Raw genomic sequence first — 27,228 nt, forward strand, 5'->3', positions numbered from 1 at the left:
CTATGAGTTGCCATGGCAACTCTGGAGCATGAAGGAGTCACATGTGCTTCTCCTTTGCAACCACTGAGACAAACTGAAACCAGTTCACCCCAGGAGGTCTTAGCCTCTTAGCCTCTGCTCTGTAGGCCTGTCCAGTCTCTTGTCTTGTTCACATTCTTCCCATTGCAGGCAGAGGTGTTACAGTTTCCCTGTCTCTGCAGGAACGGGAGGAGCTGTTTTTCAGGGCCATCTGCCTGTGCCACACTGTCCAAGTGAAAGATGACCATTGTGGGGATGATGTCGATGGTCCCCAGAAATCTCCAGATGCAAAATCCTGTGTGTACATATCGTCCTCGCCTGATGAGGTTGCACTGGTCGAAGGCGTGCAGAGGTGAGTCAGGATACTGGGTCTAGCTCTCCGAGACGGTTGGGATAACGAGTCTGCAACCCAATTCAAGACTGGTTCTGGGAAACCCTGGATTGCCCCATGTGACCTCAGGTCCCTTGCACCCTTTGTAGGCATGGCTTTCCTGGCTAGCAGCACAAGCCCTTGTTGCTGGGTTTCCTGAGCTTGCAGCCATCTAGATAGAGCCCTGTCCCCAAACCAGGCCATTGAGCCTGAGACACCAAGGTTAGCTCTCTCAGCTCTCCCTGTCACCTGGACTGAAGGCCAGCCTCTGAATTTGAGGCTCTTCCTGCCTCTGCTTTTGCTTTGGGCTGGATCATTCCATCTGGGGTGTCACCCTGATGAGGGGTCTTCCTGGAGATCTTTCTGCTTGCGGGAAGTGTGGCATGTTAAACAGGTACTTAGAAAAGCACTTCAGACATGGCACAGTTTCAGATCGGGGACATCTCTAGGGCTCTCAGCTCATAACTCTTATGGAAGAGTAAAACCCTAGTGTCCCTCTTTGCTGCACTAACTAACATGTGCAGTGTCCCCAGACTGAGGACAATGGGAGAGCATTATTGTGTGTCTCACCTCTTGGAGGAGCACTGTGTTGTGACTAAGCACATCTGCTCTTCCTGCAGAGATGTGTGAATGAGGTTACCCTCACTAAGTGTCCAAGCCACCCCCCCCCCCCCACACACACACACATAGCTTTTGAGCTAGGTTTGGGAACATTTATAGCAGTAGTTCTCAACCTGTGAGTCTCGACTCCTTGTGGAGGGGGTGTCACATCAAATATCCTGAATATCAGATATTTATATTATGATTCTTAACATTAGCAAAATTACAGTTATGAAGATGCAACAAAAATAGTTTTATGGTTGGAGGTCACTATGACATGAGGAACTATATGAAAGGGCCACAGTATTAGGTAGGAAGGCTAAGAAACACAGGTTTATAGGGTAAAGCCATGGGTGCTACAGGGAGTAAAGGCCGAATCAGGCTGTCCCACCACCCCTGTGCCTCTCTGTCAGCTGAAGCCAGGTCTCACTGGGACAAGTGGCCACTGTCACCCACAGCCCCGGCACTTGCCTGCTCTGACAGCTGGTATTGGATTGGGAGAATGTTCTGTCCCATCCTTTGGTAAGCTGCTCAAGACCAGGCCCTCTTCGCTGTCCTGGCAGATGCCCATGGCTGGAGGTGTTAGTCTTTGCAGAAGAGGAAGGGTGGGGCACTATCACTATGAATAGCCGCCATGGTCCCATGTCCTCTCAGATAACTAGGTTGACCAAGGGCAGACTGTCTTCGCTGCATAATTTATAAAACAGAAATAAAACAGACCCAGGATGGATTTCTCACAGTTTGGAGGCTGGGCTGTCAGGTCAAGCCACCAGTATCTCAGAGGGTTTCTTGCTGTGCCCTAAAATGATGGTAGCATAGAGAGAGGAGAAAAGGGCAGGATTTCTTTATGCATGAGGAGCCCTCTCCTGCGGTGGCCGTATTTATCATTTCATGGGAGTGATGTGCTCCTGGCCAACCATTCTTGATACTTTACCTGGGTTCAGTTTCCAGCCCAGGGGTTTTGGTGTCTGTTCACATCATGGCGGATCGACTCCGATCAGCTACTGAAATGTGGCTAGACCAGGGAATGCAGTCCAGACACCTGGGGCTAGCCTTCCCCTTAGCTACCAGCACCCACAGAGGGCACCACTTCACTGTAGGGGTACACACTCTTGGGTCATTGTCTGAGGTGGCAAATGAATCAGAACTCCTGTGTCCTGGCTTTATAACGCACTGAGTACCCTGTCTCACTGAAAGTCTGCCTGTCTCCGTGTGGGATGAAGACCGGATATCAGACAAGCACTGGCTTTGCCTTCTCTGTGTCCGTGTGAGATGAAGACCCCGTGGAGGAGGCTTGACTGGGTATCAGACAAGCACTGACTTTGCCTTCTCTCTTGCAGGCTTGGATTCACGTACCTGAGGCTGAAGGACAATTACATGGAAATACTGAACAGGGAGAACGACATAGAGAGGTGAGAAGCTGTCTGCATGTTGTGTCATTGGAGAAGAATGAAGTGAGGCTCCAGGCCCTGTGTGAGAGGCAGGTCTGCCTACCAGTGCTTCAGAGACCGTGTCTGCACTGGCTCTGCACTCAGTGCTAACTCCAGCTCTGGAGCCCCAGTGGGTTTCCCTGAGAGAGGTCTCTTTTCAGACAGGGTATGAGAGTTGTACATTCCAAATGACACAAAAATATTATTACTCTTCCGGGAGGAGTCAGAGCTGGACTAACCTTGAGCACTAATCCCAACACTAGGCTAGAGGTGGACATTCTGTGAGGTCCAGAACATCCCAGGGACATGCACACAGTATGGACAGGGCTGGGGAGGTGGAAATGTCCCCTTCCTGGTGCAACAGTCATTTGGCAACCATTCAGACACAGCACAAATCTGGCATCAGAGACTAATGTCTCACTTTTCTGTTTCAGATTTGAATTGCTAGAAGTGCTGACCTTTGATTCTGTGCGGAGAAGAATGAGTGTGATTGTAAAGTCTACTACAGGTACAGTCTCTCCTAACTAACATGATGTGGTGCTGGTTATGTCCTGATGGGTCATTCTTTTGGATCATTAAGGGTTTAGGACATAAGAATGATTTATTCCACATGTGTGTGTATGCACGTGTGCATTCGTGCACATTTGTGCACACATTCATATGAGTGTTTGTGTGTAGGCCAAAGGTCAGCCTTGGGTCTCACTCCTCAGGCACTGTCCCCTCCTTTTTTTCTAATTGTAGACAGGGTCTCTTGCTGGCTTGGAACTCACTGAGTAGGCTAGGCCAACTAACCAGCAAGCCCTAGAAATCCCCCTGTCCCTGTCTCCCAGCACTGAATTTGCAAATGCATGCTACCCTGCCTAGCTTTTTCTTACATGGGTTCTGGGAATTGAACCCAGGTCTTCATGCTTGTAAGACAGATTCTTTAACACCCAAGCTACTCCCCGTCTCCATTTATCCTACTTTTAAAAGGCACAGGTAAACTCTTAACAACAACCTTGGAAAGAAGTGAGTACAGGGCTAGGCTCTTCGTCATCTAAGAGCACCTTGCTGCTGTACTCCATACAGTTTCTAATTGTGTGTAAGGACGTACAGTCTGAGTTTGCACGCGTTTCTGTACTAGAGTTTAGAATACTAATTACCCTGCTCTCTTGGCTGGCTGCTGTGACCGTGGATCTTTATTTGGAAGCTGCACGTTGGGTCTAAGGTTAAAGGGTGGGATGGTGAAGGAGTGGGCACAGTGGGGCCCTTGACCGTGTGATTCTGGCTGACTTTGACGTGTGACCTCCATGTGAATGGGCAGCTGCCTCTTCCCCACCATGAAGCCCTGGGTCAGCTCCTTCCCGGCAGCATCTTGTCTAGAAGGCCTTGAGTTAGTCATGTTCTCCCGAGGAGTCCCCACAGAGCAGATATGCACCGCATCCCCAATCCCTCCCCACCCTCACATAGCTCTGGTGTCAGAGGCTCAGTGCTCGTCTCCAGGGCTCCAGGCAGCCTGCACTGTGGGTGTATCCTCAGGTCCTGCCTTTACCACCCAGCTCCTTGCCTCCCCTAGACGACTTGCCCGGTTGTTTCCCCTTCCTGGATCACAGGGTGAAGTAGCAGTCCCCTCCCCCTGGAATGCCTTCCTAGATACTCCAGGTGTCACAGCATTCAACTGGGAGCTGCCTCTATTCCTCCTGCCTAGTGAGGACATTCGGTCCCTCCTGGGAGGCCCCATCACTCTGCCGCACCTTTCGGGGACACTGACTGAGCAGCAGTTGCCAGGGTTTTCCCTATGTAGGCATCTTCAGCATCCATACTTCCCACAGTTTGGAAATAGGGCAAGTGGGTGCCTGTCAAACAGTTGTGCCTTGGAAACTGTGTCTGTTCTTCGTCCCACTCCAGACACTTCCAAGCATCCTCAGTGTTAGGGGCTTAGGAGCCTGTCTCTATAAGGGATCCGGGAATCCTACTTTCCTGGGAACATAAACCATGTTATGTCCCTTCCATAGCTTTGCTGCCATTGGGATGCACAGTGGTGTTTCTTTTCTGTTGTTGTTGTTATCGTTATTATTATTTTGGCTTTTTGAGACAGTGTTTCTCTCTGTAGCTGTCACTCTGTAGATCAGGCTAGTATCAAACTTAGGGATATGCCTGTCTCTGCCTCCTGGGATTAAAGATGTACACCACCACAGCTGGCTTACTGTGATGTTTCTGTAGCTACACTCAGACATTGTATTCAGCAACAAGCTGCAGACACTGCAGGCGATAGATTGCAGTGTTGCTGAGCAGGATGACCGAGTGTGGGCCTCGCTCGGCTTGTGTGTCACAGAGCAGGGCAGCTGAGGGCTGGACGTGAGACAGATTGCAGAGCACCTGGACTGAGCAAGCCACAGCAGAGCGGGCTTCTCAGTGCCTCAGCCGAGTCTTTGCTGTCTGTCAATATCTCTGATCTGGAAGGAGAAAATTCTTTGTGTTGTGAAAAGGAGCATGCATAACCAGCACAAAGGTGCTCAGAGCCCTGAGGACAAGGCTAGAGATGTGCAGTCAGATAGTTTCCAGTGGCCCTTGTGATACAAAGGATGGATTGTCCATGGAATTCCCATGGACCCTGTGATACAAAGGATGGGCTGTCCATGGAAGACCCACTTTCGGGAGGAGTCACACCTTCCCTGTCTGGTCTTTCATGAAGTTTTGGGTCAGCAGCACAGCCTCGCTGTGTTATGCTCACTCCACCTGCCCAACAATAGTGCCAGGAAGTACTTTCTTCTAACTGAGAGTCTGAACATCCAGAGCCCTCGCTGCTCCAAGGCCATAGGAGTCAAACGAGGCCAGTGTGTCCCAGGATTTTGCTTCTTTTAGGTCTTAATGTATTAGTTACTCCATTGTGATGCCTTTAAAATGGTCTCCGCACTGGACTTGCTTGCTTTCATTAAGAACAAGTTGAAAAACTGGAGAGATGGCTCAGTGGTTAAGAGCACTGACTGCTCTTCCAGAGGTCCTGAGTTCAATTCCCAGCAACCACATGGTGGCTCACAACCATCTGTAATGGGATCTGATGCCCTCTTCTGGTGTGTCTGAAGACAGCAACAATGTACTCATATACATAAACAAATTAGTCTTTAAAAAAGGAAAAAAGAAAAGTAAATTTGTCTCCTCATGTAGTAATTAAATTCAACATTATTTTTCCTCTCATTTTTCAGGAGAAATTTATCTGTTTTGCAAAGGAGCAGATTCTTCAATATTTCCCCGAGTGATAGAAGGCAAAGTAGACCAGGTCCGGTCTAGAGTGGAGCGCAATGCCGTGGTAAGTCCCTCTCTCTTCTGCAGACCACAGTTTCTGACTTTTCTCAGAGCCACAGTGCTTTCTGATATTACCTCACCTTCTTGTTTGCTGACTGGTAATGGGGTGGGGGTGGGGGGTCTGGTTTATGCTGGAGACTGTTCTCCTGCTGAGGCAGCTTCCATCTGGCCTCTCAGCCGCTCCTACCAGCACTGAAGAGCCAGAAAGACCCCATGCCTGGAATTACATGGCCTTCTGCCTTAATCTGTAAATCTAGGTTGTACTATACAGACATTCCAGATACAGCGCTGTCACATTCCCTCAGAAACAGTCCCCACCGGGTGCCACAAAAGGCATGCACTGAGCTTCACTGAACTTATTAGAGCAAACTTCTTGAATTCCTGATGTTAACTCTGATTTCAAATGGGCACATTGGTGATTCTGACCCCTTCTGCCAAGGGTCACCCCCAGGGACTGGAGACATGTTTTGTGCCAGAGAGCACACTGCCATAATCCATGCTGCATTTTGTTCTGGAAGGTTCTCTCCCACCTGAGAATCATTTTCCTTAAAAGAAGTAGTATGTTAATTATGATTAAAATACATCTTTTTTTAAAGGCTTTATTGAGCTATAGTCAGTAAACATTAATGTGTTCATATTGAAGATATAAAAGTAGTTAAGTTTTGACTTACAATTGTAGAAACATTACTGCTACGGTGTCCCAGGAAGCTTTGCATTCCCCTCCTGCCAGCTCTGCCTCAGTCCACCACTGTTTGCTCTCACTGTGGATGAGGTCTTACCTTCTGGAGTGTTCTTATTCAGTAGAATCCCGGCTCCGTTTCTTACCAGGCTCTCACAACACACAACCTTTCTGAGATCCATCTGCATTGGGTGTTCATTATGGCCTGGTGCTCCTCCTCTGGCTGAGCCACCCATTCATCTGATGCCCAACTTCCTCATTTGTTCGCCTGTCGATGGACATTGGAGATGGACTGACTGCCAGTGTGAACTGTGGGTCCGGTGTAGACCCTCCCCTTTTCAGGGGTGCCTCCTTGCCGTGGCTGGGCTTGCTGTTCGTGGTCATCTTTTTTCTTTGTTGTTTTCCCATGAATGAATCTGGTTGTGGTTGTGGATGCAGCAATGCTCATACTTTTTCTGTCCAGGACTCTGAAGTGTAGTCTGTGGGCTTTTACCAAGATTGGAAAGTTTTCAGTAATGCATTTGCAATGTCATGTGTCCCCTCCGCTGCCTCCTCATTTGTCTGCCAGAGCTGGCTAGTTGATCCCTGTCATGTGGACTTCATCCCACTGCTGATCACAATTTCGAACTTTCCCCATGGACTACTAGATCTTTCACACTTCCTGCAGATCTAGAATTTAATCAGAGATGTGGTGGAACTCCTCAGAAACCACTTGTTCTTTCAGGCTGTGACTCTATGTCATTCACTGATTTGCAACAGTGCTCTCTGCCTAGGGCCCTTGGCTACTCAGGGAATGTGTTGTCTGCCCCCTGTTAACTGCTTGTGCCTGGCTTCTGGGCCTGTTCATCCATTGTCCTCCTCCTGACCCTTCAGAGTCTTTGATTGTTACTGCACCTGCCTTAGTTAGCGCTCTATTGTTGTGGTAGAACACTTTGACCAAAAAGAACTGGGAAAAGAAAGGTTCACTAAGGCTTACACTTCCCAGCCACAGTGGGCCAGTGATGTCTCAGAACTGACATGTGAGACACAGATTCTTTTTGTTGTATGTTCCCTTCCTCCTTAGAGCAACTTTCTTTCCTTCTAAGCAGCACAAATCAAGAACAAAGACAGACAGGGAAAATACAGATCAACCCTAACACTAATTATGTAAAAGTGTCTGTCTATGAAAATGTTCACATCTGTCTTCAGGCACATCACATCACCAAGCAGAATCCAGAAGCATATTGACAGGAGACATAGAATGAGCTCATTTTGACCCCAGAAACAGAACATTTCATACATGCACCCCACTCACACAGTCAGAATAATAGGCTTGAGACAAATGGGTCTTGGCCCCCTGAGCTACAGAGAAGGGACCTGGCAAAAATCAGGGTCTGTCCTTAATTTTGAAGTAACAGACAGGATGAGTAGATGCACGTTTCCTTGGTAACAACATAGACCCTGCTCCCAAGACAGTGTGGGTGTCAGTGGGGAGCACTGGAGGCATCCTCGTACAGCGTACAGCGAGGGAAGTTTCACACCTCAGTCACTCATTGAGAGGCCTGCCTGTGTCCCACTCAGCAGGGATTTTAACAGGTAGATTCTCTCTCCCCAGACAGATCTAGGTTTGTATCAAGGTGACTAAACCCAACCAGGACAGCATTCCTCAGACGGTCCTAGAATCCTTAGACCCATCCTGCAGGTCAGCCCGGGAGTTACTCAGCTTAAACAAGTAAAGCTTTGTACAAGTGAAGGCAGTTGTAGGAAATGCTGAGAGGACCGTTGCTTGCTTCAAACCCAGTTTCTCCTCTGGTCGCTTGTTTTGGTATGTTTAATCACAATTAAGAAATTGATGCCAAATGTAAGATTTTGAAGCCTTTACCCTCTGTTTTTTCTAAGAACTTTATAGTTTTAGCTGTTAAATTTAAGACATTGATCTTACTTTATGTGTGGTGTGAAGGGAGTTGTCTTATTTTCTGTTAAGTGGGTGTCATTTTTTGGACCCCGTTGTTGAATGGCTATTTTGTTTTGCTTTGTTTTCCCTGTTAAATGATCTTGTTTCTCTTGTTAAATCATCTGGCCAGAGGTTCCAGGATGTTTCCAGGTCTCAGTTCCATCCTGCTCCGCTCTGGCTTTCTCTGTCTGTCTGCACTCCAGTTCTGTGCAGTTTACTTTACTGCCATTTGCTAGTAAGCCCTGGAATGAGACTGTACGCACGGCCAGCTTTATTCTCCCCTAACCCTGCTGTGCTGTTCTGCAGACCTTACCATTCCCCTTGAGTTCCTGCGAGATCACCATTGGGAGTTCCACAGGACCACAGGATCTACACATGGCTTTGGGTAGTGTTGTCATCTTAACAAGAAGTGTCGCAATCCACAGAAGCAGATGTGTTTCTGTTATTTGGCTCTTCTGCGATTTCTTCAGTGTTACATAGTTTTATGTGTGTTAGTCTTTTTCCTCCATGGGTACACACATTCTTGAATATTTTCTTTCTGATGCAATTATGGGTAGAATGTTTAAAATGTCTTCCCAAGGTGAGTGTGGGAGCGTGTGAGACGCAGCTGGCCCGCTGTGCTGATGTCACAGCTGTGCCATTACTGCAGTCATACAGTAGCTCTGGGATTTCATGCAAGGTGGGGTGTGTGTTCTTTATGACATCTGGCTGTAAGATCTGGTCCTCTGACAGAGTTTGTGTTGCTGAGCTGTGTTCATCCTAATGCAAAGGCAAGAAGTCCTGCTGCTCTTCACTTTGGAGCAGTTCTTAGGGAGCCGCTATGAGCACACTCTGGGATGCTTCTGCAGTTTTCCGTTCAGAGCATCTCGTAGGTCTCCATCTGATAACGTCACATGTTACATTACACATGTTACATTACACATGTTACATTACACATGTTACATTAGCCATTTCCTATGCCGAGTCAGGCTGCCATTCGGGGAGGAGTCCTGTTCAGGGCATGCGGACCTTTCATAGCTGTGGGTTCCGTCAGCTAGTGCTGCTGAGGATTGCTTCCTCTGTGTTTATAAAGGCAGGCCAGCACTAAGTATGACTGTGTTTTGTACAGCTTGGTAGTGTTTTATATAGGACTTTTTGTCATGCTTAGCAAGAGGCCCCTGTGTCACCACAGTAGAAAGTCCCCTGAATACTTGTACAAACAAAGGCCTCTTCGCTTCTGAAAGCTTTACTTACTGCTCAAAACACCCTACATTCTGGACAATTCTAGATCATTCTCTTTAGAGACTCTTCCTGTCTGATGATCCTTCTGACTTGTTAATGAAGCAATGTACTCTGCCTCTGTCCCCTCCCTCCTTCCCTCCCTCCCTCCCTCCCTCTTGAGGGATTATAAGAACCATAACCAGTGGGGCAGTGGGGTATGTCCTTCTCACCAGATAGGAGATCTAAGAAGTAAAATTGTGACCCGAAGAGCTGAGAGAAGTGCTGAAAACACAGGAAACAGTTTTCAAAATCTAAAATCCAGAGTTTGAAATGCTTGCTTAGGAGACCTGTGAGTATTACACCGTTGTACATGGATTAGGGTGAAGGAGCAAGAAACTCCCAAAGAAACCCCACCAGTGCCTCCCACCCAGTGAGAGTTTGCTGTGTCTTGGCAGGGGGAGGCGCAGTGGCAGGTCTGTGCATTGCACACACTCCACATGTGTTAGGTCCCCTCATCCCTAAGGCTTATTTAATATCCCCTGTACCCAGCATGAGGGTGAATCACCTTGTAGTCTGCCATCTCCCAACTTCAAATACTACTACCACAACACTGCAAACTGTTATCTCTCAGAAGCTCAGTTGAGTTCTGTATCTGTTTACAGAACAAACAGATTCAAACAGAATCTGTTTACCGTTCTACAGTGCATGTGATTGTCCGTATTGACCAGGTTCATAGGTTATGGTTCCACAGTGTACATGATTGTCTGTGTGGAGTAGGTCTCATAGGTTACAGTTCTGCAGAGCACATGACTGTCTGTATTTCATGTAATTTAGTAATCCCTAGAGGGTGGCTGGGTTATGACTCATCCATTCTCTTCAGAGATGGGTATAACGATGGTCTGAGAATGTATTCAGCAGGTGTCATGAGATTCACATTAGACACTGGAATGCATTCAGCAGGTGTCATGAGATTCACATGAGACACTGACTTGTGTTGCACAGGAAGGGCTGCGAACCCTGTGTGTTGCATACAAGAGGCTCGAGCCAGAGCAGTACGAAGATGCTTGCCGACTGCTACAGAGTGCCAAAGTGGCGCTTCAGGACCGGGAGAAGAAGCTGGCAGAAGCCTACGAGCAGATAGAGAAGGACCTTGTTCTGCTTGGTGCTACGGCTGTTGAGGACAGGTAACAATGTCCATGTGTCTGAGAGGGGGCCGTGAGAGTGGGGTGGGGTCAGATAGCACATATGTCCCGTGCCAGTGTGTTCTCCCCAAGGACAAGGCGCCTCTGTTTTCCCTCACGGTGACAGCCAAGAGATTATTACTGGGTGATACGTTACTGACCACAAATGCCTGGAAGAACATTTTACCTCCAAATAGTGAAAGTAACATCTTCAGATTGCATCACATGTGGAAGTTTCTTTTCATGCCTTAGAAAGGCGTCATAACCATTTCCCAGCTGCTGCTGGCTCCTCTGAATCTGTGACTTTGTATAGCTCAGTGTCCTCAGCATGGTTGTCACTGTTGAAGACGGTCACAGTAATGAAGTGGGCTGTTGTAAAAACCTGTGAAGTCTGAGAACGTTTCTAAAATTCTCAGTTACAAGGTGAAGCCCAAGGCACAGTGCAGTGCCCTGAGGCAAGGCAGGAAGGGGAATTGCTCCTAGGATGGGCTCTGACTGCCTTTGTGTAGAGCCACGTGGGCAGCTAGCATGGCTTGAGTGAGGCCTCAGAACCTGGAGGCTTGGCTCCCAGGAGTACAGAGGGCTGAGTGGTAGCAAAATGAACCTTTCTCCTAGAGTAACTTTCTCTGTGTAGCCCAGCTGGCAGACCATGCATCCTCCCGGGATTACAGATACAGTGTCCTGTTGAAGCGATGTTTGATCACAAGCTACTTTTTTCACACCCAAGCCAGCACATTGGTAAACCTTCTTCTCTGGGACTCAGGTCCCTTTATATTGTTTCAGAAAATTACAAGGTTGGCGGTGGTTTCATCATCTGTGAGGCTGTAATAGTGGGATCTCCACACCTCAGGCCACAAAGCTTCACCCGAGGACTAGTCTGACTTTGCAGGATTCTGTAGAAGTGAAAGGTCATATCAGATTTCACATAGTGCTGGTACATGCTAAACCGCTGGTAAATGTCAGCTGTGGGGCCATGGGCATCATTACCAGCATGTGATATATTACTTAGAGCCTGGATCCCTATTTAATAAGTAGCAACGTTAGAACACACAGCACCAAGAGAAAAGATGATGCCTTCTTTCCCAGCTCCATTTTCCCATTCTGTTTCTGGTCGTAATGAGTCTTCTTCTAAGTGGAATGATGCTGGATTATAGGATATGAGGCTCAGCCAAAGGACACCACACAGAGCAGCCTCCTTAAATAGCTCCTCCATGGTTGGCAGAGCAGTGCAGCACGTCCTGTGTTCACTTGGACCTTTGGGGGCAGGTTCTGGTCCATTCCGTAGACCCTTAGCCACTTTGCTGTTCTGTACAGCTGAGCCGTTTGATCACGCCAGGTTTCTGAAGTTGTTTATTTTGGTGCCTTTTGGATCCTGATCTCATGGGTTCCACGCTCTTAGGCTCCAGGAGAAAGCTGCTGACACAATTGAGGCACTACAGAAGGCAGGCATCAAGGTCTGGGTGCTCACCGGGGACAAGATGGAGACAGCATCCGCCACCTGCTATGCCTGCAAGCTGTTCCGCAGGAGCACGCAGCTGCTGGAGCTGACCACCAAGAAGCTAGAGGAGCAGAGCCTGCACGATGTGCTCTTCGACCTGAGCAAGACAGTGCTGCGCTGCAGCGGGAGCATGACCAGGGACTCCTTCTCGGGGTACGTGGCTGCTCCCACCTCGCGGGGCCTCACTGGGGCCTGCATCCTTGTGGGCCAAGTGGATGCTGTGGGTGAGGCCCCAGCCGGGGAGGCCCAGGCAGCCAGAGTCAAGCTGCTGGGTAGGGAATGTGGAAAGATGCTTTGATTGAACTGTTTCCACCTGCTGGTATGCCCGTGGGTCCAGCATGGATGCCTCGGAATGCTGACAGGGGAGCCAGAAGGCAGTTGGCAATAATGGAGGCTACTTTGCTGAGACAGCAGGATTGCTAGGTTGAGTCTTTCCAAGAATATCTGTGGGTTTATTCGTGCATTTTACAGGGGCACCCCTACCACTGTGGGTGAGTCATCTCACTCTGATCTGCCATCTTACATTTTTACTTATGTGTTCTGGTTGTCAGCATGTGGGTGCCACAGTGTAACTTGGAGATTAGAGGACAACTTGCATCAATACCCTCTCTTCTTCCACCATATATAGGCTGTAGGGGTGAAACCCAGGTTGTCAGACTTGGAGCAGACACCCTCGCTCACTGAGCCATCTCGCTGGCCTATCATAAGAGTCATATCAATTTGGCAAAACAAGTCAGCTCTCTAGGCACGGACAAGTTTGCATCTATTTTAAGAATGGCACAGAGTCATTTCCGTGTTGATCTGCAGAGTTTGGGGTCACAGATGTATTTGTGATCCTCAGGCCTAGCAGGGGCTTGGAGACTGCTCAGTGGCTAAGAGTGCACTGCTCTGGCCGAGGGCCCAACTCTGGTTCCCAGCACCCACAGCAGGCTGCTCCCAACAACCTGTAACTCCTGCTCCTGGAGATCAGCTCTGCTGGTCTGTGCAGGGGTGTGCCCATCCCTACCCACAGATACATACATATTTAAATTATTAAAAATAAACCTTAAGCTGGGCAATGGTGGCACACGCCTTTAATCCCAGCACATGGGAGGCAGAGGCAGGTGAATTTCTGAGTTCGAGGCCAGCCTGGCCTACAGAGTGAGTTCCAGGATAGCCAGGGCTACACAGAAAAACCCTGTCTTCACAAACCAAATAAATAAGTAAATAAATCTTTAAAGCCCAGCAAAAGGAGACTTTGACCATGTTCAAGCAGTGAGGTGACCAGGGTAGAAAGCCAGGGAGGTTAGAGATCTGCCCTCCCGAGGCCCTCCTTGTGTTGTCTTAGTACTGAGACTTACACAGACTCACAGCAGGCTGTGGCTGCTTTGCCTGAGCAAAGAAATTTTATTAAAATGTGATATATAGTGTAATCCAAGAGGTGGATCCAGTACTGTAAGCAAGTGTCCTAATCCATGGACCGGCACAGTGCCAGCCCGTGTGTGGTGTCGTGGCTGTAGATTCAGCGACTGAGTGGTTCTCCCTTTTGTGCTCTAAAGGCTCTCCACAGATATGCACGACTATGGTTTAATCATCGATGGAGCAGCACTGTCCTTGATAATGAAGCCGAGAGAGGACGGGAGCTCCTCGGGCAACTACCGAGAGCTCTTCCTGGAGATCTGCAGGAACTGCAGTGCTGTGCTGTGCTGCCGGATGGCACCCTTGCAGAAGGCCCAGGTCAGGAGCTGGCCCACCCGTGGGCATGGGTGTCAGGCATAGGGAAGCCTTGCTTAGGGCTCACTGCCTCTGGTGGCTAGACGGTTGGGGAGATGCCAGCATTTAAACCCGAGGCTTAGCTCCTCCTTGAGGTCAGGCATGAATGGCCTCTCCTAGCCGGGCCCTGTAGTGCGTTGGGAGTCTACTGCAGGGGTGGGAAGGAAGCATGCATTCACTGCACCTACTGTGTGCTAGGGTCAGTCGAGACTAGTCTTCCTCCCTTTGGACTCCAGACAGTCTCAGCAATCTTCCTGTTCTTTTGAGAACATAACCCAAATTGTCTCGTAATTAGGTCAAATGTATTGTGTAATGCATATATGACTATGGTATCTTTCCAGAGTTCATAAGCCTGAGTGAGGCGTAGCTTCACTGAGGCCTGCTTTGAACTGCTGATAAGGCAGTTGGAGCTGTTGTGTGGCCTAGCCAATGTTGTTGTGTGGCCCAGCCAGTGCATTCTGCAGTCTGAGAGCCAGGCTCGGGGACATGCTCGCTTGCACCTGAGCTTGCTGCTCCAGTTAGCCGGTGTCACCAGGCACAGCCAGAATGTGCCTGGGCAGTGCTTAGAGAAGTCAGGCTGGGGTGCAGGTACTCACATGCATCCCTCCTCTGCCCCCATGCTTGATTCCATGTAAACCTTCTCTCGTCATTTCCCTGATGACAGCCTGGGATTTCCAGTGCTGTTTTTGGTTCTTGATTGATTTTATACAAATGTAATCTGTAGTTTCCCTCTGTCACAGTCTCATATCCTAATGCATTATACTTAAGCACAATGCATATAGGGAAGTCTATGAAGAAATTGACTTGGAAATCAAGAAGTAACGAGAAATCATGAAGGGTACACATTGTATTAAGTTGACATATTTGATTTTCACATGTGACAAGTTTCAAAATTAGAGTAGTATTAAAAACACTTTTAAAATTGTTTGATAATAGGTGGCATGGGATTTCAACACCTTTGTGCAGACTACAGTGCTGGCATTCGCCCCAGGCTCTTTGACACCTGAACATAACTCTAATTTTGTCTTCATGTGTTTGTAGAGTCTTGTCATTGACCATATCTTAGTTTTTATGAGACTGTTTGACCCTCTGTGGAGGAAATCATCTGAGGGCTGTAAGCCAACAATTTCCCCTTTCCTACACTAGCTCCACGGTTCTGCCCAGTTAACAACAAAACTGAACCAGAGAAGGTAAACTCCATGTTTCTTTCTTTTCTAGATCGTTAAGTTAATCAAATTTTCAAAGGAGCATCCTATTACCTTAGCAATTGGTGATGGTGCAAATGATGTCAGTATGATCCTGGAGGCCCACGTGGGCATAGGTAAGCCATTACTGCTCCAGGTAGACAGAGGCTGGGTCGTGTGTGCAGAGGGACCTTTGACCTCCACCTGTGACTTGTACTTCTGCAAGGAGAAGTACATACTGGGCAGTGGTCTGCTGGGCTTAGTTGGCTCTGGCTTACCAGCCTGTTTGCCCTTTTTCTAGGTGTCATCGGGAAAGAGGGTCGCCAGGCTGCAAGGAACAGCGACTATGCAATACCCAAGTTTAAACACTTAAAGAAGATGCTTCTTGTTCATGGGCATTTTTATTATATCAGGATATCTGAGCTTGTGCAATACTTCTTTTATAAGGTAGGAAGTATTTCTTTCCTCCTCTCACAGTTTCAGTAGCCTGAGACCTTTGTCCGGTAACTTAATGCTTCCAGGGTCATCTTTCACAGAAGGAAGTGAGCAGAGGAGTGGGTTGTTCCTGTAACGAGAGGATCCCGTGCAGCCAGACATTGGTGACTTTGTGGGTTCTTCCTGCCACCCTTTCCACTGCCTAACGCTAGATAGAGGGGGAAGGGGGTGATGCTACTGTCAGACTATTTCCTGCTGATTAGGATTGTTATATTCCTTGGGGCGAATTTGATCTTCACCATCAGGGCATCTAATTATTTCCTCTCCTCTTCGTCCTCCTCCTTCTCTTCCTTCTCCTTTTGTACTTCTTCCTCCTCTTTCTCTTCCTTCTTCTTTTCGACCCACAGCAAACATCACAAAATCACAGAGAAAGACTGTCTGCAGCTGGCAAAATCATGCCCCTACTAGAGCACGAGACAAACCATAGTCAACAGCTGTGGAAAGTCCTCATATCTCACACCTAAGATTAAAATGAAAACAGTCCTTTAATATTTCTATGTTTTTCAAAGAAACCAAACTTCTTTCTACAATCCCTGACACTTGTTGAACCCTGTGAGAGTGTAACATAGATGTTTGAGGGCAGAGTCTTCAGCCCTCCCCACGCAGGCAGGCCCTTTCTGCTGACTCTGTTCCCGCCATCTTTGCTCTGAAGCCAGTGCAGCTCCCTTCTGCTGCCAGCTGTCACCAGGGCCACTATAGATGTGTCAGGAGCTTTTCCAACACCCGTGCGGCTGCTGTGTAGGATGTCTGGCCCACTTGGATCAATCCCCCATATAAAGCATGATGTATTGACAGTGGATGGTGATCCCTAGACAAGCCCACGCGTCTCTGCGATGCCCTTGAACTAATGGCTGCGACTTATTTTTCAGAACGTCTGCTTCATTTTCCCTCAGTTTTTGTACCAGTTCTTCTGCGGATTTTCACAGCAGGTCAGTCTGATGCCCTAAATTGGAAGCTCGTTCTTCCTTCCCAATGGGGGGCCATGGTGAGGAAACAGCCCTCAGGAAGTACAGACACACATCCGTGCAGACAGACAGATAATCCATAGAGCTGGTGGGGCCCAGGTGCCAGCTATCCCACTGCCCCTGGGTCCTGTCAATAGACAAAGGTGAAGAAGCAGGCTACAGAGCTGAGGAGTTGCCAGCGCCCAGTCTGGGTGCCATGAGGCTGGGTATGTCCCTAAATACAAGCCTGTAATGGCATAGCCAATGGGCACTCTGGACTGGGATGTATGATGGCATTGGGTTATAGATACACTTGAACCTTCATTGGTTTGTGGGTCATCCTTGAAATCTGAGGCAGTGAAGGATGCAGGATGCAAACCTATGCGACCTGGGAGAAGAGCTCCTCAGTGCATGCAGCCTGGGCAGACACTCTGTGTCCCCATGCACTCTGGTGGACAGTTGCCAACAGCTTGTATCCAGGGCCACCAGGGCCAGGCACATTGAAGCTAGAAGATATGAAAGATTTCCTCCATGAAGTTTAAAATCTGTCTCAGTGTCTGTCTCTGTAGAATGGTGGCTTCTATGAATTTTAGGTACATTTTCTATTTATTTCAGCTTTTTGTAAATTAAAAAGTAGCATTTTCATGGCCTAGGAAGATGGCTCAATTGATAAAGGCCATGTTAAAAGCTGGGTATAGCCATATAGTCCTGAATTGCTGGTGATGAGAAGGTATAGGCAGAGGATACCTGGGGTTCATTGGCTATCCACTCTAGCTGAGTCAGTGCACACACACACACACACACACACACACACACACACACACACACACAGAATGATATGCTAAGTCATGAGTTAAAGCCGCCTTGAAGTGCCACTCACCTTGCTTCTTCTTGCAGACTTTGTACGATACTGCGTATCTGACTCTCTACAACATCAGCTTCACTTCCCTCCCGATTCTCCTGTACAGCCTCATGGAGCAGCACGTGGGCATTGACGTGCTCAAGAGAGACCCGACCCTCTACAGGTGTGTGCCTCTGACCCTGTGCAGGTGTGAGCCCCTGCAGCTCTTCCACACAGCACAGGGAACAGAGGAAGCAGAGCAGACTCCTCCAGTCAGCTCTTAGTGGTGGTATTTCAAGGTCAGGGCACACGTGCTTCCACAGGATGGTAGTTAGACAGTCAGAGGGTGTCTTGGAGTATGCTCCATAGGTGATGGGCTCTACACTAGGCTTGAACACACATGTGAGCCTCCTCTGCGCCTCAAAGCTTGATGGAGATGTGAGCCTCTTCTGCATTCCATTGCTTGGTAGAGCTAGGAAAGTGAGACACTGTAACAGTCATCTGCTCTGCTCCATTCTTAGTATTAAGGCAATAGCTTTTCTGCTATTTCAGAAGTGCCCGGATTTTCTGAGAGATACAATGTTTCTTTGTAGTCTTTTTCCATCTCAGGCATAATAAGGAGCTTCTCCTGCTTTTGTCCAGGTTCTCCCAGTAACAGAGTTGGATGCTGTAGTGTAGCCGCCAGCCAGCATCCAGGCTGTCAGTCTTCACCTACCTCATTCAGTTTGTCCCGGTCTTGTGTCTTATTCATGTGTGGGCACACGGGTATGCACTCATTCCCATTAGGTCCTTTCACCTGTTTAGTTTCAGAAGCCACGCAACATCTGACAACCTTCCCCTGTCTAGTTCCACAGGCTTTTGGGTCTTTATTACAATACCTTGAAGCTAGAGGAAATAGATGTGTGTGTGCTTGTGCGTGCATGTACATACATACACACTTTTGTCGACATATACTTACTCTTATAAAATGAACAGACATAGAAACTCAGTGTAGGTTGGAAGGAAACCCAAGTCCTCAATCTGTCAACAGTATGTCGGAGAGTGTGTGCTGTTGTGTGTTAATTATACTCAGAAGACAAGAGAGCACCAGGTTCTCTCTGACAGTTTTCTAACTGAGCTGAGAAAGAATATTGAAAAGCCAGGGGAAAACACTGGGTACAGCAGTGTGAACTGAGGAGTGTGTGGGGTTTGCCACTCTGTTTGCCAGTCGCAGTTGATGCTGCGTAGGAGCATGTGGGCAGCGGTGATGCCACAGAGTGGGGCTGGACAGGTGGACCTCGGCCTGATGTCACAGTTCTCCCCTCTTCTTCCCAAACAGAGACATTGCCAAGAATGCGCTGCTGCGCTGGCGGGTGTTCATTTACTGGACGTTTCTCGGCGTTTTTGACGCTTTGGTATTTTTCTTTGGTGCTTATTTCATATTTGAGAACACAACCGTGACCATCAACGGACAGGTCAGTACTGCGCACGACCTCGTGCTTCATTGCTTAGTAATAAGCCCCGTCGTGTGCAGTCATTGTGTGCAGCAGTTGTGTGAGGACAGGTCGGCCTGCGGTTAGGTGAGCAGCGAGCAGTAGGTGTGATCAGTGGAACAGCTGAGCGGAAGGGATGTGTCACACAACTGAGAGGAAGGGACGTGTCATACAACATTTGCCAGCCATAGGGAGTTAAGGTCGGTCCTGAGGTTTTCCTGACTGGTCCCAGGGGCTCCGTGGTTTCATCCAGCTAGTGTCCTTTTGTGTGGGAGTTAGGCTGTGTGAGTGTCGCTCCATGGTGCATGGGCGTGGCCCCTTCACAGTGAGCAGCTTTATAGTTCTCTGGTGGACTACAGCCTGTTGTTTGCCTACTTTCTGGGGTGTGTTATATTCGTATCTTGCTTTTTTCTTTTTGCCACTTGCTTCCTTCCCACCTCAGATAATGACCACCAGCACAAGCATGGTAAGACACTGTGGGTTTGTCCTCTCTGTGTTTTTGGAGTGCATTACAAATAAAATATTTCTTGAAAATATTTTCAAATGTGACCTCTTCTGTGTGCTTTGTGGGTAGAAAAGCTATTAGCCATTCCTGTCCTCTGCTGGTGTCAGAGCCGCCTGACCCTGCCAGGTGTCTCCCCCCTGGGTCTCTGTCAAGGCTTCTCTAGAAGGGGCAAGGGCTGCATAGGCCTGCATGTCACTATAAACTAAGGTCAGGAGGTCTAGTGGGGACCTGGCATTGGTGATGTACCTGTGCCACCTGGGGAGAACCAGAGGCACCTAGTAGATCCTAGATCTTGTCCTCATAATGTCACAAGTCCCAAGCTTAGCATTCTGCCCGGCTGAGGTCACTGGTTCTGAGATGGCTGTTCAAATAAACACTGCAACTGACGTCAGAGAAAACCCCTCCTAGACGTCCCCAGGGAGCTTGAAACAGAAATGCTTCTCATTTCTCGTTGAAGCGACTCCCTCCTATCCCCTGCTGTCTTCCCCATGCTGACCCCTCAGACTGTGGGATCACAATGCCAGTCTGGCCTGTGTCCTGGCAGTTTGTCTCCCTGTGCATTTGTTTCTGTTGCCTCATAACTAAAGGTACTGATCTCTCGCAGTATAGCACACATCAGTCTTTACTAAATTCCACCCTGCAGATCTGCTGAAGTTCACATCACCGCGTTAAAGCTTTTGAGCTTCTCTAAAGTTTACTGTCCTCTCTTATTTCCATCAGACAATGCCTGCTCCTAAACATGGCGCAGTCATCAGAATCTTAGGTGGCTTGTCCTCTCTTCCCCGTGAGTCAGTCTCTAAGAGCATCTCACCATCCACGCGTGTCTTAAACACTCAGCTTTCTGTTCACTGTCAAACCTCGTCTTGCCACTCAAGGACCCTTCAGTGATCTGGTGATCACAGGCGTAGGAGGTTAAGGAAGGAGCTTGCACAGGCTGGGAAACTGGTGTGAGGCCCAGCTAGAACTCAGACCCTGACCTGTGCCAGCATGGTGCCCTCCTCCCCAGCCCACGGTGTCTCAGTGCTTTAGAGTACAATGCAGACATTCTGGGGCGGGGGTGTGGCTGACATGGAGAGCTAGGGAAGGACTCTGAGGGGCTCTCAATCTCAGAAAGACAGCAGCAGAGAGCTCATTCCCCAGGCTGTCCCAGAGACTTTCTTCAGTGTCTCCTGCCTCTTAGCACAGACCTGGCAGGCCCTGCTGCTGTGTGCAGTGACATCTCTGCTGCTGTCATGGGAGCTCGGGATTCCTGTGCCCCTTTGCCTGCACTCCTTGTCTTCCACCCCGCAGACAGTCCTTTAGGCCTTGTGTGTGTGTGTGTGGGGGGGGGTTACTAGGAAGATGCTTCTTGGTGGCCCTGCAATGTCTCCCCCCCCCCCCCCCGCCTTAACCTACAGGTCTGCCCTTAGCCATTGTTAAAGTGTTCATTAAAACTAGAAATGACAAACAAACAAAAAAAAAGTAAAAAAAAAAGGCGGGCGTAGTGGCGCACGCCTTTAATCCCAGCACTCAGGAGGCAGAGGCAGGCGGATTTCTGAGTTCGAGGCCAGCCTGGTCTACAAAGTGAGTTCCAGGACAGCCAAGGCTATACAGAGAAACCCTGTCTCAAAAAACAAAAACAAAAACAAAAACAAAAACAAAAACAAAACACCTAGAAATGAAACTAGAATGTAAGGGTCACAGGCAGAAACAGACTCACCTGAGCCTCCTGCATGCTCTGCCACTAAGAAGGGCCTTGGTGGCTGCCTTTGCTCCACAGACAGGCTTGTCAGTAGAAGCGTAGCATGTATGTTACATGTCTTGACACAAAATAGTTCCCAAAGGATGCTTCCAGGGCCACCCCAAACCAGTGCTTGTCAGGACAGGCAACAGATTCACAGGGTTTATATTCAGAGTCAGGAATTATGGTGACTGTACTCTGGTCAGGCTGTGGAGCTGAGAGACCAGAGTCACCTTGACATTCCTTCACATGTATTTCAGGATAGACAGTGACACCTAACAGTGAGGCCGGAATGGAGGGATTGGGATGACCAAGTCCATGCTACAGATTGTGGAGGCCGAGGAAGAGGTCTGGTTTTCAGTCATGCAGACCACCCTCACCCTCCACCCCGGTCCAGGCCTCTGGGAACCCCTACTCAGCCTGGGTTAATCTGGTGTTTGGGGGTATGAGGTGTGAGAATATTAGATTTGCAGGACTCAGGTGCAGGGTGACCTCGTGGTGATTGTCCCAGGTCTGCTCCCATGGATCCAGGACACATCTTCTAGATCCTTCTGTTTAGAAGCTCGTTCTGTTAACTGCTATTAAAGATTTCTCTAAAAAGCTCTGCAGCAATCCAATGGAAACAGCCATAGGTCTCATGCAGCGTGAGGACAGTGGAGGTATGAATAGTTTCTTAAAATTGCACCAACCTCAAAGTTCATAAATAATAACAACAAGAACAACAACTCTCCTTCTTTCTTCTCTCTCTCCTTCTTCTACCAAAGCAATAATAATCACCATACTCTAGCCGCCCCTGGGATGTTTCTAGGCTGGTATTTAATTTGGGATGTTACAATTGTCAGGAAACACCTAGTGGACAGCTTAGACAGTCACCCATGGAGAGTGGACACAGCACAGAGCTGACAGATGGGATGTGGAGCTGGACCAAAGGGATGCAGAGGTGTTGTGACTCTGACCTTAGGAAACCCAGCTGTGACTGTTATGGAAGATTACTGCATATAAAAATTAAGTTGGTTTTGTTTTAAGGCTTTGGTGAACAGAAAATACCTTTTGAGAATGCTCATCCTCAGAGATAGAAGTGGGTCTGCTCAGGGGCATTCCTACAGGGCTGAGGTGTCTGAAGTCAGGCAGACCACAGATGGAGGTATACTGCTGAGTTATATGTCCATCAGCTGAACAGTGAAGGTACACCATTAAGGTGGTAATTACTCAGACCGTTCCTTTATGAGTATTGTTGAAATACAAGCCATCAGTGTGTTGTTTAGGTGTGAACCAGCCAAACCACCAATGTTGGTTTATTATGGAGATGTAGGTCAATTAGATATCAGTGGAGGTGCGCTGTCAGGTCCTGGGTAAGTTGAGCTCAGCTGGACAACTGTAAAAGTGACGTCTGGCCAAGGGGCTGGTGACTTAGGGAATCTAGAACATACTGAGTGACTCTGGGTAGGTGACCAAAAGGTTCCTACTGGAAACAAAGGAGGAAATGAAGGTTATACAGACAGGGCTCTGTGACTGTCTGTCTGTCCCAGTGACCTGACACTCGCTGACCAGGGGCCATGAGCACAGGGAGGAAGATGACCTCACATCTCCTAGCCAGTTCTCAGTTCTCATTTGAGATTATTAGGCTTCACCTGCCTATTGAAGTGAGGGTGGTGATCGTGTGTGCTGTGGGAACTCGGGGCCTGATTCCCCATCACGGCACCCAGGTCTGCCATCACCCACCAAACCCAAGGAGACCTTGAGTGGAAGAAGGGCACTGTCCTCCCTGTAGTAGATGTGGGAGGAGCAAGTTGCTGGGTTTACTGTGGCCTGGGGTGTGGCACTGCTGAAGTCTGCTTTTCCCCTTGCTTGTCCCCTGCTTACCCTGTGCCCATGTTATGCTGACATCTATATTTTAAAGAGTAGTCTCACTCTGTGCCAACTGATGGCGCAGAAGAGCTGGGGTGGAGGCAGGGGCTGCTTTCTGCCAAACCCAGCCTTTGCAAAGACAAAGCTGCTCCACTTATAGCAGCCCACCATTCGACTAACACCTACAGCTTCTGACTAAACAAACTTGCTCCCCAACACCCTGTTAGGTACACCTTCATTGCTGCTGCAACTCTGCTGCCCCTGGGCTGTAAACATATTCACAGCTGCCCCAGAGGTAAAGCATGCGAGAGAGTCAGTCCTGCACTCTCTGCACTCTGGGCTCAGCTTTGGCTTTCTTCCTGTGGGCCCAGCCCCTCATGCCATGCAGCATCTCTGGATTCTGCCCACTAGCCGCAGCAGTAGCCACTCTGGACTGACCGTGGCCCCTTGCTAGAAGCCCCTCTCATGAAGATATAAGGGCTTCTGTTGGTGCTGTTTCTAAGCCCAAGGAGGAAGGCCTTTTTCTATTAGGGTGAAGAACAGGACTTGGTGGTATCCCTGTGCAGTCGATGTCTCCACAGGACCCTGATGCTTCTCTTCTGGCATGCTTCATGTACCCCCTGCTCTGATGCCCAGGGCTCCTGCAGACCATGGAGTCATAGAAACCCAGTTTCAGAGTATTGTTATAGGCACATCTTTGATTAAAACTAACCGTAGGCAAAAGTACTGGTATCCTAGCCTTTTGATTCTTTGTGAAATAAACTCTTTAAAACGTTCTGGGAACATCCCTCCGAGAGGCCCAGTTCCCAGAGCCCGACAGTGTTCTGCTCGTGTTGTTTGGAGGGAGTGTTTCTTGCAAAGGGCCTGTGTGGGCCGGCTTTCCTGAGAGAAAGGGCTCGCAGCCACTGACCTCATGTGTGTCTGTCTGGAGTTGAGAAATGTAGTGGCTCTTTCAGCATGTGACTCGTGTCGGCACCTCCCACCGTCCTGCCCGAGTTCTCAGGAGAAGGAGGGCAGCCCATGCGTGCTTATCCTCCCTCTCACTGGTCGGTGTGAGCAGCCGTGGCTGTGGCCAGGCCTGGCCGTTGGAGGAGTAGCCGTTGTAGCCTCTGTCTAGTTTGTGCCACCTGCCCACTTCTTCCTTGTCCTGAGGTCTCCACCGAGAAGCCCTCCCTGATGCTGTCACCTCTGTGTTCTGGTGTCTCCTCTGGCTGTCTCCTGCAGTGTTCTAGCAGCTGTGCCCCTCAGCCATGGGCATCTCTGTCACCAGAAGCAGGTTCCCTGAGTATGTTCTTGAGCAAACAGGCAGAGCGGACCTGGGGAGTCGGTAGGCATATAGTCTCTTCTAAAGAGAACAGCCCAGCCAGGGTCCCAGTCTGCACCATGCATATCAACTCCCGCTATCTGGTCTCTCCCTGCTGGACCTGAAAGCTAGTATCCAGCAGGGCCAGTGTCAGACCAGCAGGACACTACTACATCCTTGACCCAGGCTTGGCCATCATGCTGCCCCAGGGCCATCTGAACCCTTGTCTTCTCCAGCTCAGGAAGCTAGTCTCCACCCCTTGGGCTGCGGTGCAGAGGCCGTGGGTCATGCTCTGCACATCCATGTTCGGGGTAAGGGAGGAGAGGTGGATGGCTGCAGGCGCTCACTTAGACTCTTGTCTTCACAGATGTTTGGGAACTGGACCTTCGGGACGCTGGTGTTCACTGTGATGGTGCTCACTGTCACACTGAAGGTGAGGCACAGCCAGCCTGCCTGCAGCTCTCCTTCAACTCTCAGAATCTACCATCCATGCTGGCACTGACACCCCCATGCTAGGTTCCCTGAGCTGTCTTCTTCAGTTCATATCCAGGTCCCAGCGAGTGAACGCTGCCTAGCACGTGAACTTCAGAGTCACCCAAAGGATGAAGAGCTGAGTAGTTAGAAAAGGGGAGTAATTGAAACTCTCTAAGGATCCAGAGCCCTAGCCCCACTAGAAATAAATCAGCTCTGTTTACATAAATCAATATATTTTAAATTTTTTAAAATATCTGTTTTATTTTTATTTTTTTTTTTTTTATTGTGTGGGTGTTTTGTCTACATGTATGTCCATATACCACACGGGTGCCTTGTGCCCTGCCCTTGGATCCCCTGGGACTAAAGTTACAGATAGTTGTGCACTGGCATGTGGGTGCTAAGAATTGAAATCAAGTCCTCTGGAAGAGCAGCCAGTGCTCTTAATCACTAAGCCACCTCTTCAGCCCCCAAAATTCAGTTTTTTAAAGTCAAGTTAGATTCTGTGACGAACCTCATTATGAAAGTCCCCAAACCTGTCACACTGAGTCTTTAAAAGTATGCAGACTTCTCATACTGCCTTCTTAGACAGCAGTATGTCAGCATCAATGATGCTTCATGATTGTATACACACACACACACACACACACACACACACACACACTCACATGCCCCAGCTGTCTCCTCCTGAGGAGACATGGGTTTCCTCCTGTGGTGTGCTTCTCCTGTGAGCTCTTACAGGCACTGTGCCATCACGTTTCGGTTTTGCTCACTTTCCTGGTCTTCTGGGCCCCCCTCTCTGCACACTGGGACTGCGGCAGTGCTCATGCACCCTTCTCTTGTAGCTCGCACTGGACACGCACTACTGGACTTGGATCAACCACTTTGTCATCTGGGGGTCGCTGCTCTTCTACATTGCCTTCTCCCTGCTCTGGGGAGGGGTTATCTGGTAAGAACCCTGAACCCCATGAGGCCCTAATCCTCCACCCCTGCACAGCTCACAGACTCCCGACGTGGAGCTGCTGTCAGAACGTCCATGCCCCTGGTGTCACGGTACACTTTTTGGAGCTCTAGCAGATAAGTGGTTCATAGTGACTGAGTGGACAACGGTAAGGTTCCAGGGCTGGGCCTTGTCACCCTCTCTAATGCTGCCACAGGGACCCAAACTCAGACCCTCAGCTCAGCCTCATTACCTTAAAGGGCCATTCATAGGACTTGAGGTTTGCTTTCCATGTGTGTTTTCTGGGGACACTTTCAACCCACAGCCCTGCGATATAGTGCGAGGCAGGATCGTATGGCTCGTAGTGCTGTAACATTCTCAAAGGACTTCAGCATCTCAACATGAAACCCCAACTCCTGAAGGATGCAATGCCCCCTTCAGCCGAGTTACACCGTGGCCAAAGGCCCTGTGACCTGAGAGCCCAGACCAGAGACCAGTGGCAGGGGCACCACACAGAAGTTTGGTCTGTCTGCAGCATTCATCACTGGGGTAGATTGTCCTTACCCTAGTCCTGACCAGGCTATAAGGCCCAAAGCACAGTTCTCCTCACTCCGAATCATGGTCCCTGGGGAGGGGCAACCTCAGACAAGACCATCCTAGCCTCCTCTGTCCCTGGCACTCAGGCAGGGAAGCTTTGGGCAGCCTCCAGCCACCGCCCCTAACAAGAAGTTCAACCGAGGTCCTAGCAAGCCCCTGTGAGTCACATGACCTCTATATCCTCTCTTCTGGGTTGTGTGTGAGCAGCATGTAAGCTCTGGGCTCCCTGTCTCTGATTTCCCCTTCCCCCACACTCACTCCGATGAGCACTGTGCCTGTATGCAGGCTGTGTGTCCTTGGAGGGAGGGCTTTCCTCCATCCCTGGGCTGTCCGTGGTGCCAGGAAGTAGAAGGTAATTCCCAGGTCTGAGAGGGAAACAGGGAGCATGGAGCCAAGGAAGCTATGTCAGCATACAGGAAATGCCCTGTTCCTCCGCCTCCTCTGGAGGCATGTGTTCAAAGCACTTGGGCCTGCAGGCCAGTGCCCCACCAACACCCAGGGGTATACTGCTGCTGTGTGAAGATCAGGCAGACACTGAGTCTCCAGAATCCTCATGCCGCTTTGGACAACAGGCTATAGTTGCTTCTTCCCTTTCTCTCTCAGAAGACTACAAGAGGCAGACTCACAGCATGCGGGTGGCTTGGTCAAGCCCTGGCAGCACCAAGAATGGCACCTTAGGGGAGGGCTGTGGCATTGTTCCTGCCAGGCAGGGTCTCACCAGTGTCCTCCCTGTGCACAGGCCGTTCCTCAGTTACCAGAGGATGTACTATGTGTTCATATCCATGCTGTCCAGTGGGCCTGCCTGGCTGGGTATCATACTGCTTGTCACGGTCGGCCTCCTCCCTGACGTCCTCAAGAAGGTCCTGTGTAGGCAGCTGTGGCCCACGGCAACGGAGAGAACTCAGGTAAGGAGCCTGCCTGGCCAGGCCAGCACTTTCCCCTGTCAGTCTTAGGACTGGGAA

General features: G+C 49.3%; 1 protein-coding gene across 12 annotated transcripts in view; it reads left to right on the forward strand.

The window, feature by feature from the left end:
• The window catches only part of Atp11a (ATPase, class VI, type 11A), a 111,713-nt gene that overhangs the window by 75,293 nt on the left and 9,192 nt on the right, over positions 1-27,228 (forward strand). For 11 of the 12 annotated variants that reach the window (NR_121603.1, XM_011242069.2, NM_001293668.1 and 8 more), the window contains 15 exons: positions 201-370; positions 2,329-2,400; positions 2,853-2,926; positions 5,604-5,707; positions 10,518-10,699; positions 12,096-12,347; positions 13,733-13,910; positions 15,165-15,267; positions 15,432-15,577; positions 16,495-16,554; positions 17,467-17,594; positions 18,729-18,864; positions 24,626-24,691; positions 25,575-25,678; positions 27,006-27,171. Coding sequence is in view for 11 of the 12 variants with exons in the window: in XM_011242069.2 (XP_011240371.1) it covers positions 201-370; positions 2,329-2,400; positions 2,853-2,926; positions 5,604-5,707; positions 10,518-10,699; positions 12,096-12,347; positions 13,733-13,910; positions 15,165-15,267; positions 15,432-15,577; positions 16,495-16,554; positions 17,467-17,594; positions 18,729-18,864; positions 24,626-24,691; positions 25,575-25,678; positions 27,006-27,171 (1,941 nt within the window). In the remaining variant the exon portion in view is untranslated. The other variant, XM_006508840.3, reaches the window with a different exon arrangement.

This window comes from Mus musculus, chromosome 8 (genome assembly GCF_000001635.26).
Source record: "Mus musculus strain C57BL/6J chromosome 8, GRCm38.p6 C57BL/6J".
Lineage (NCBI taxonomy): Eukaryota > Metazoa > Chordata > Mammalia > Rodentia > Muridae > Mus > Mus musculus.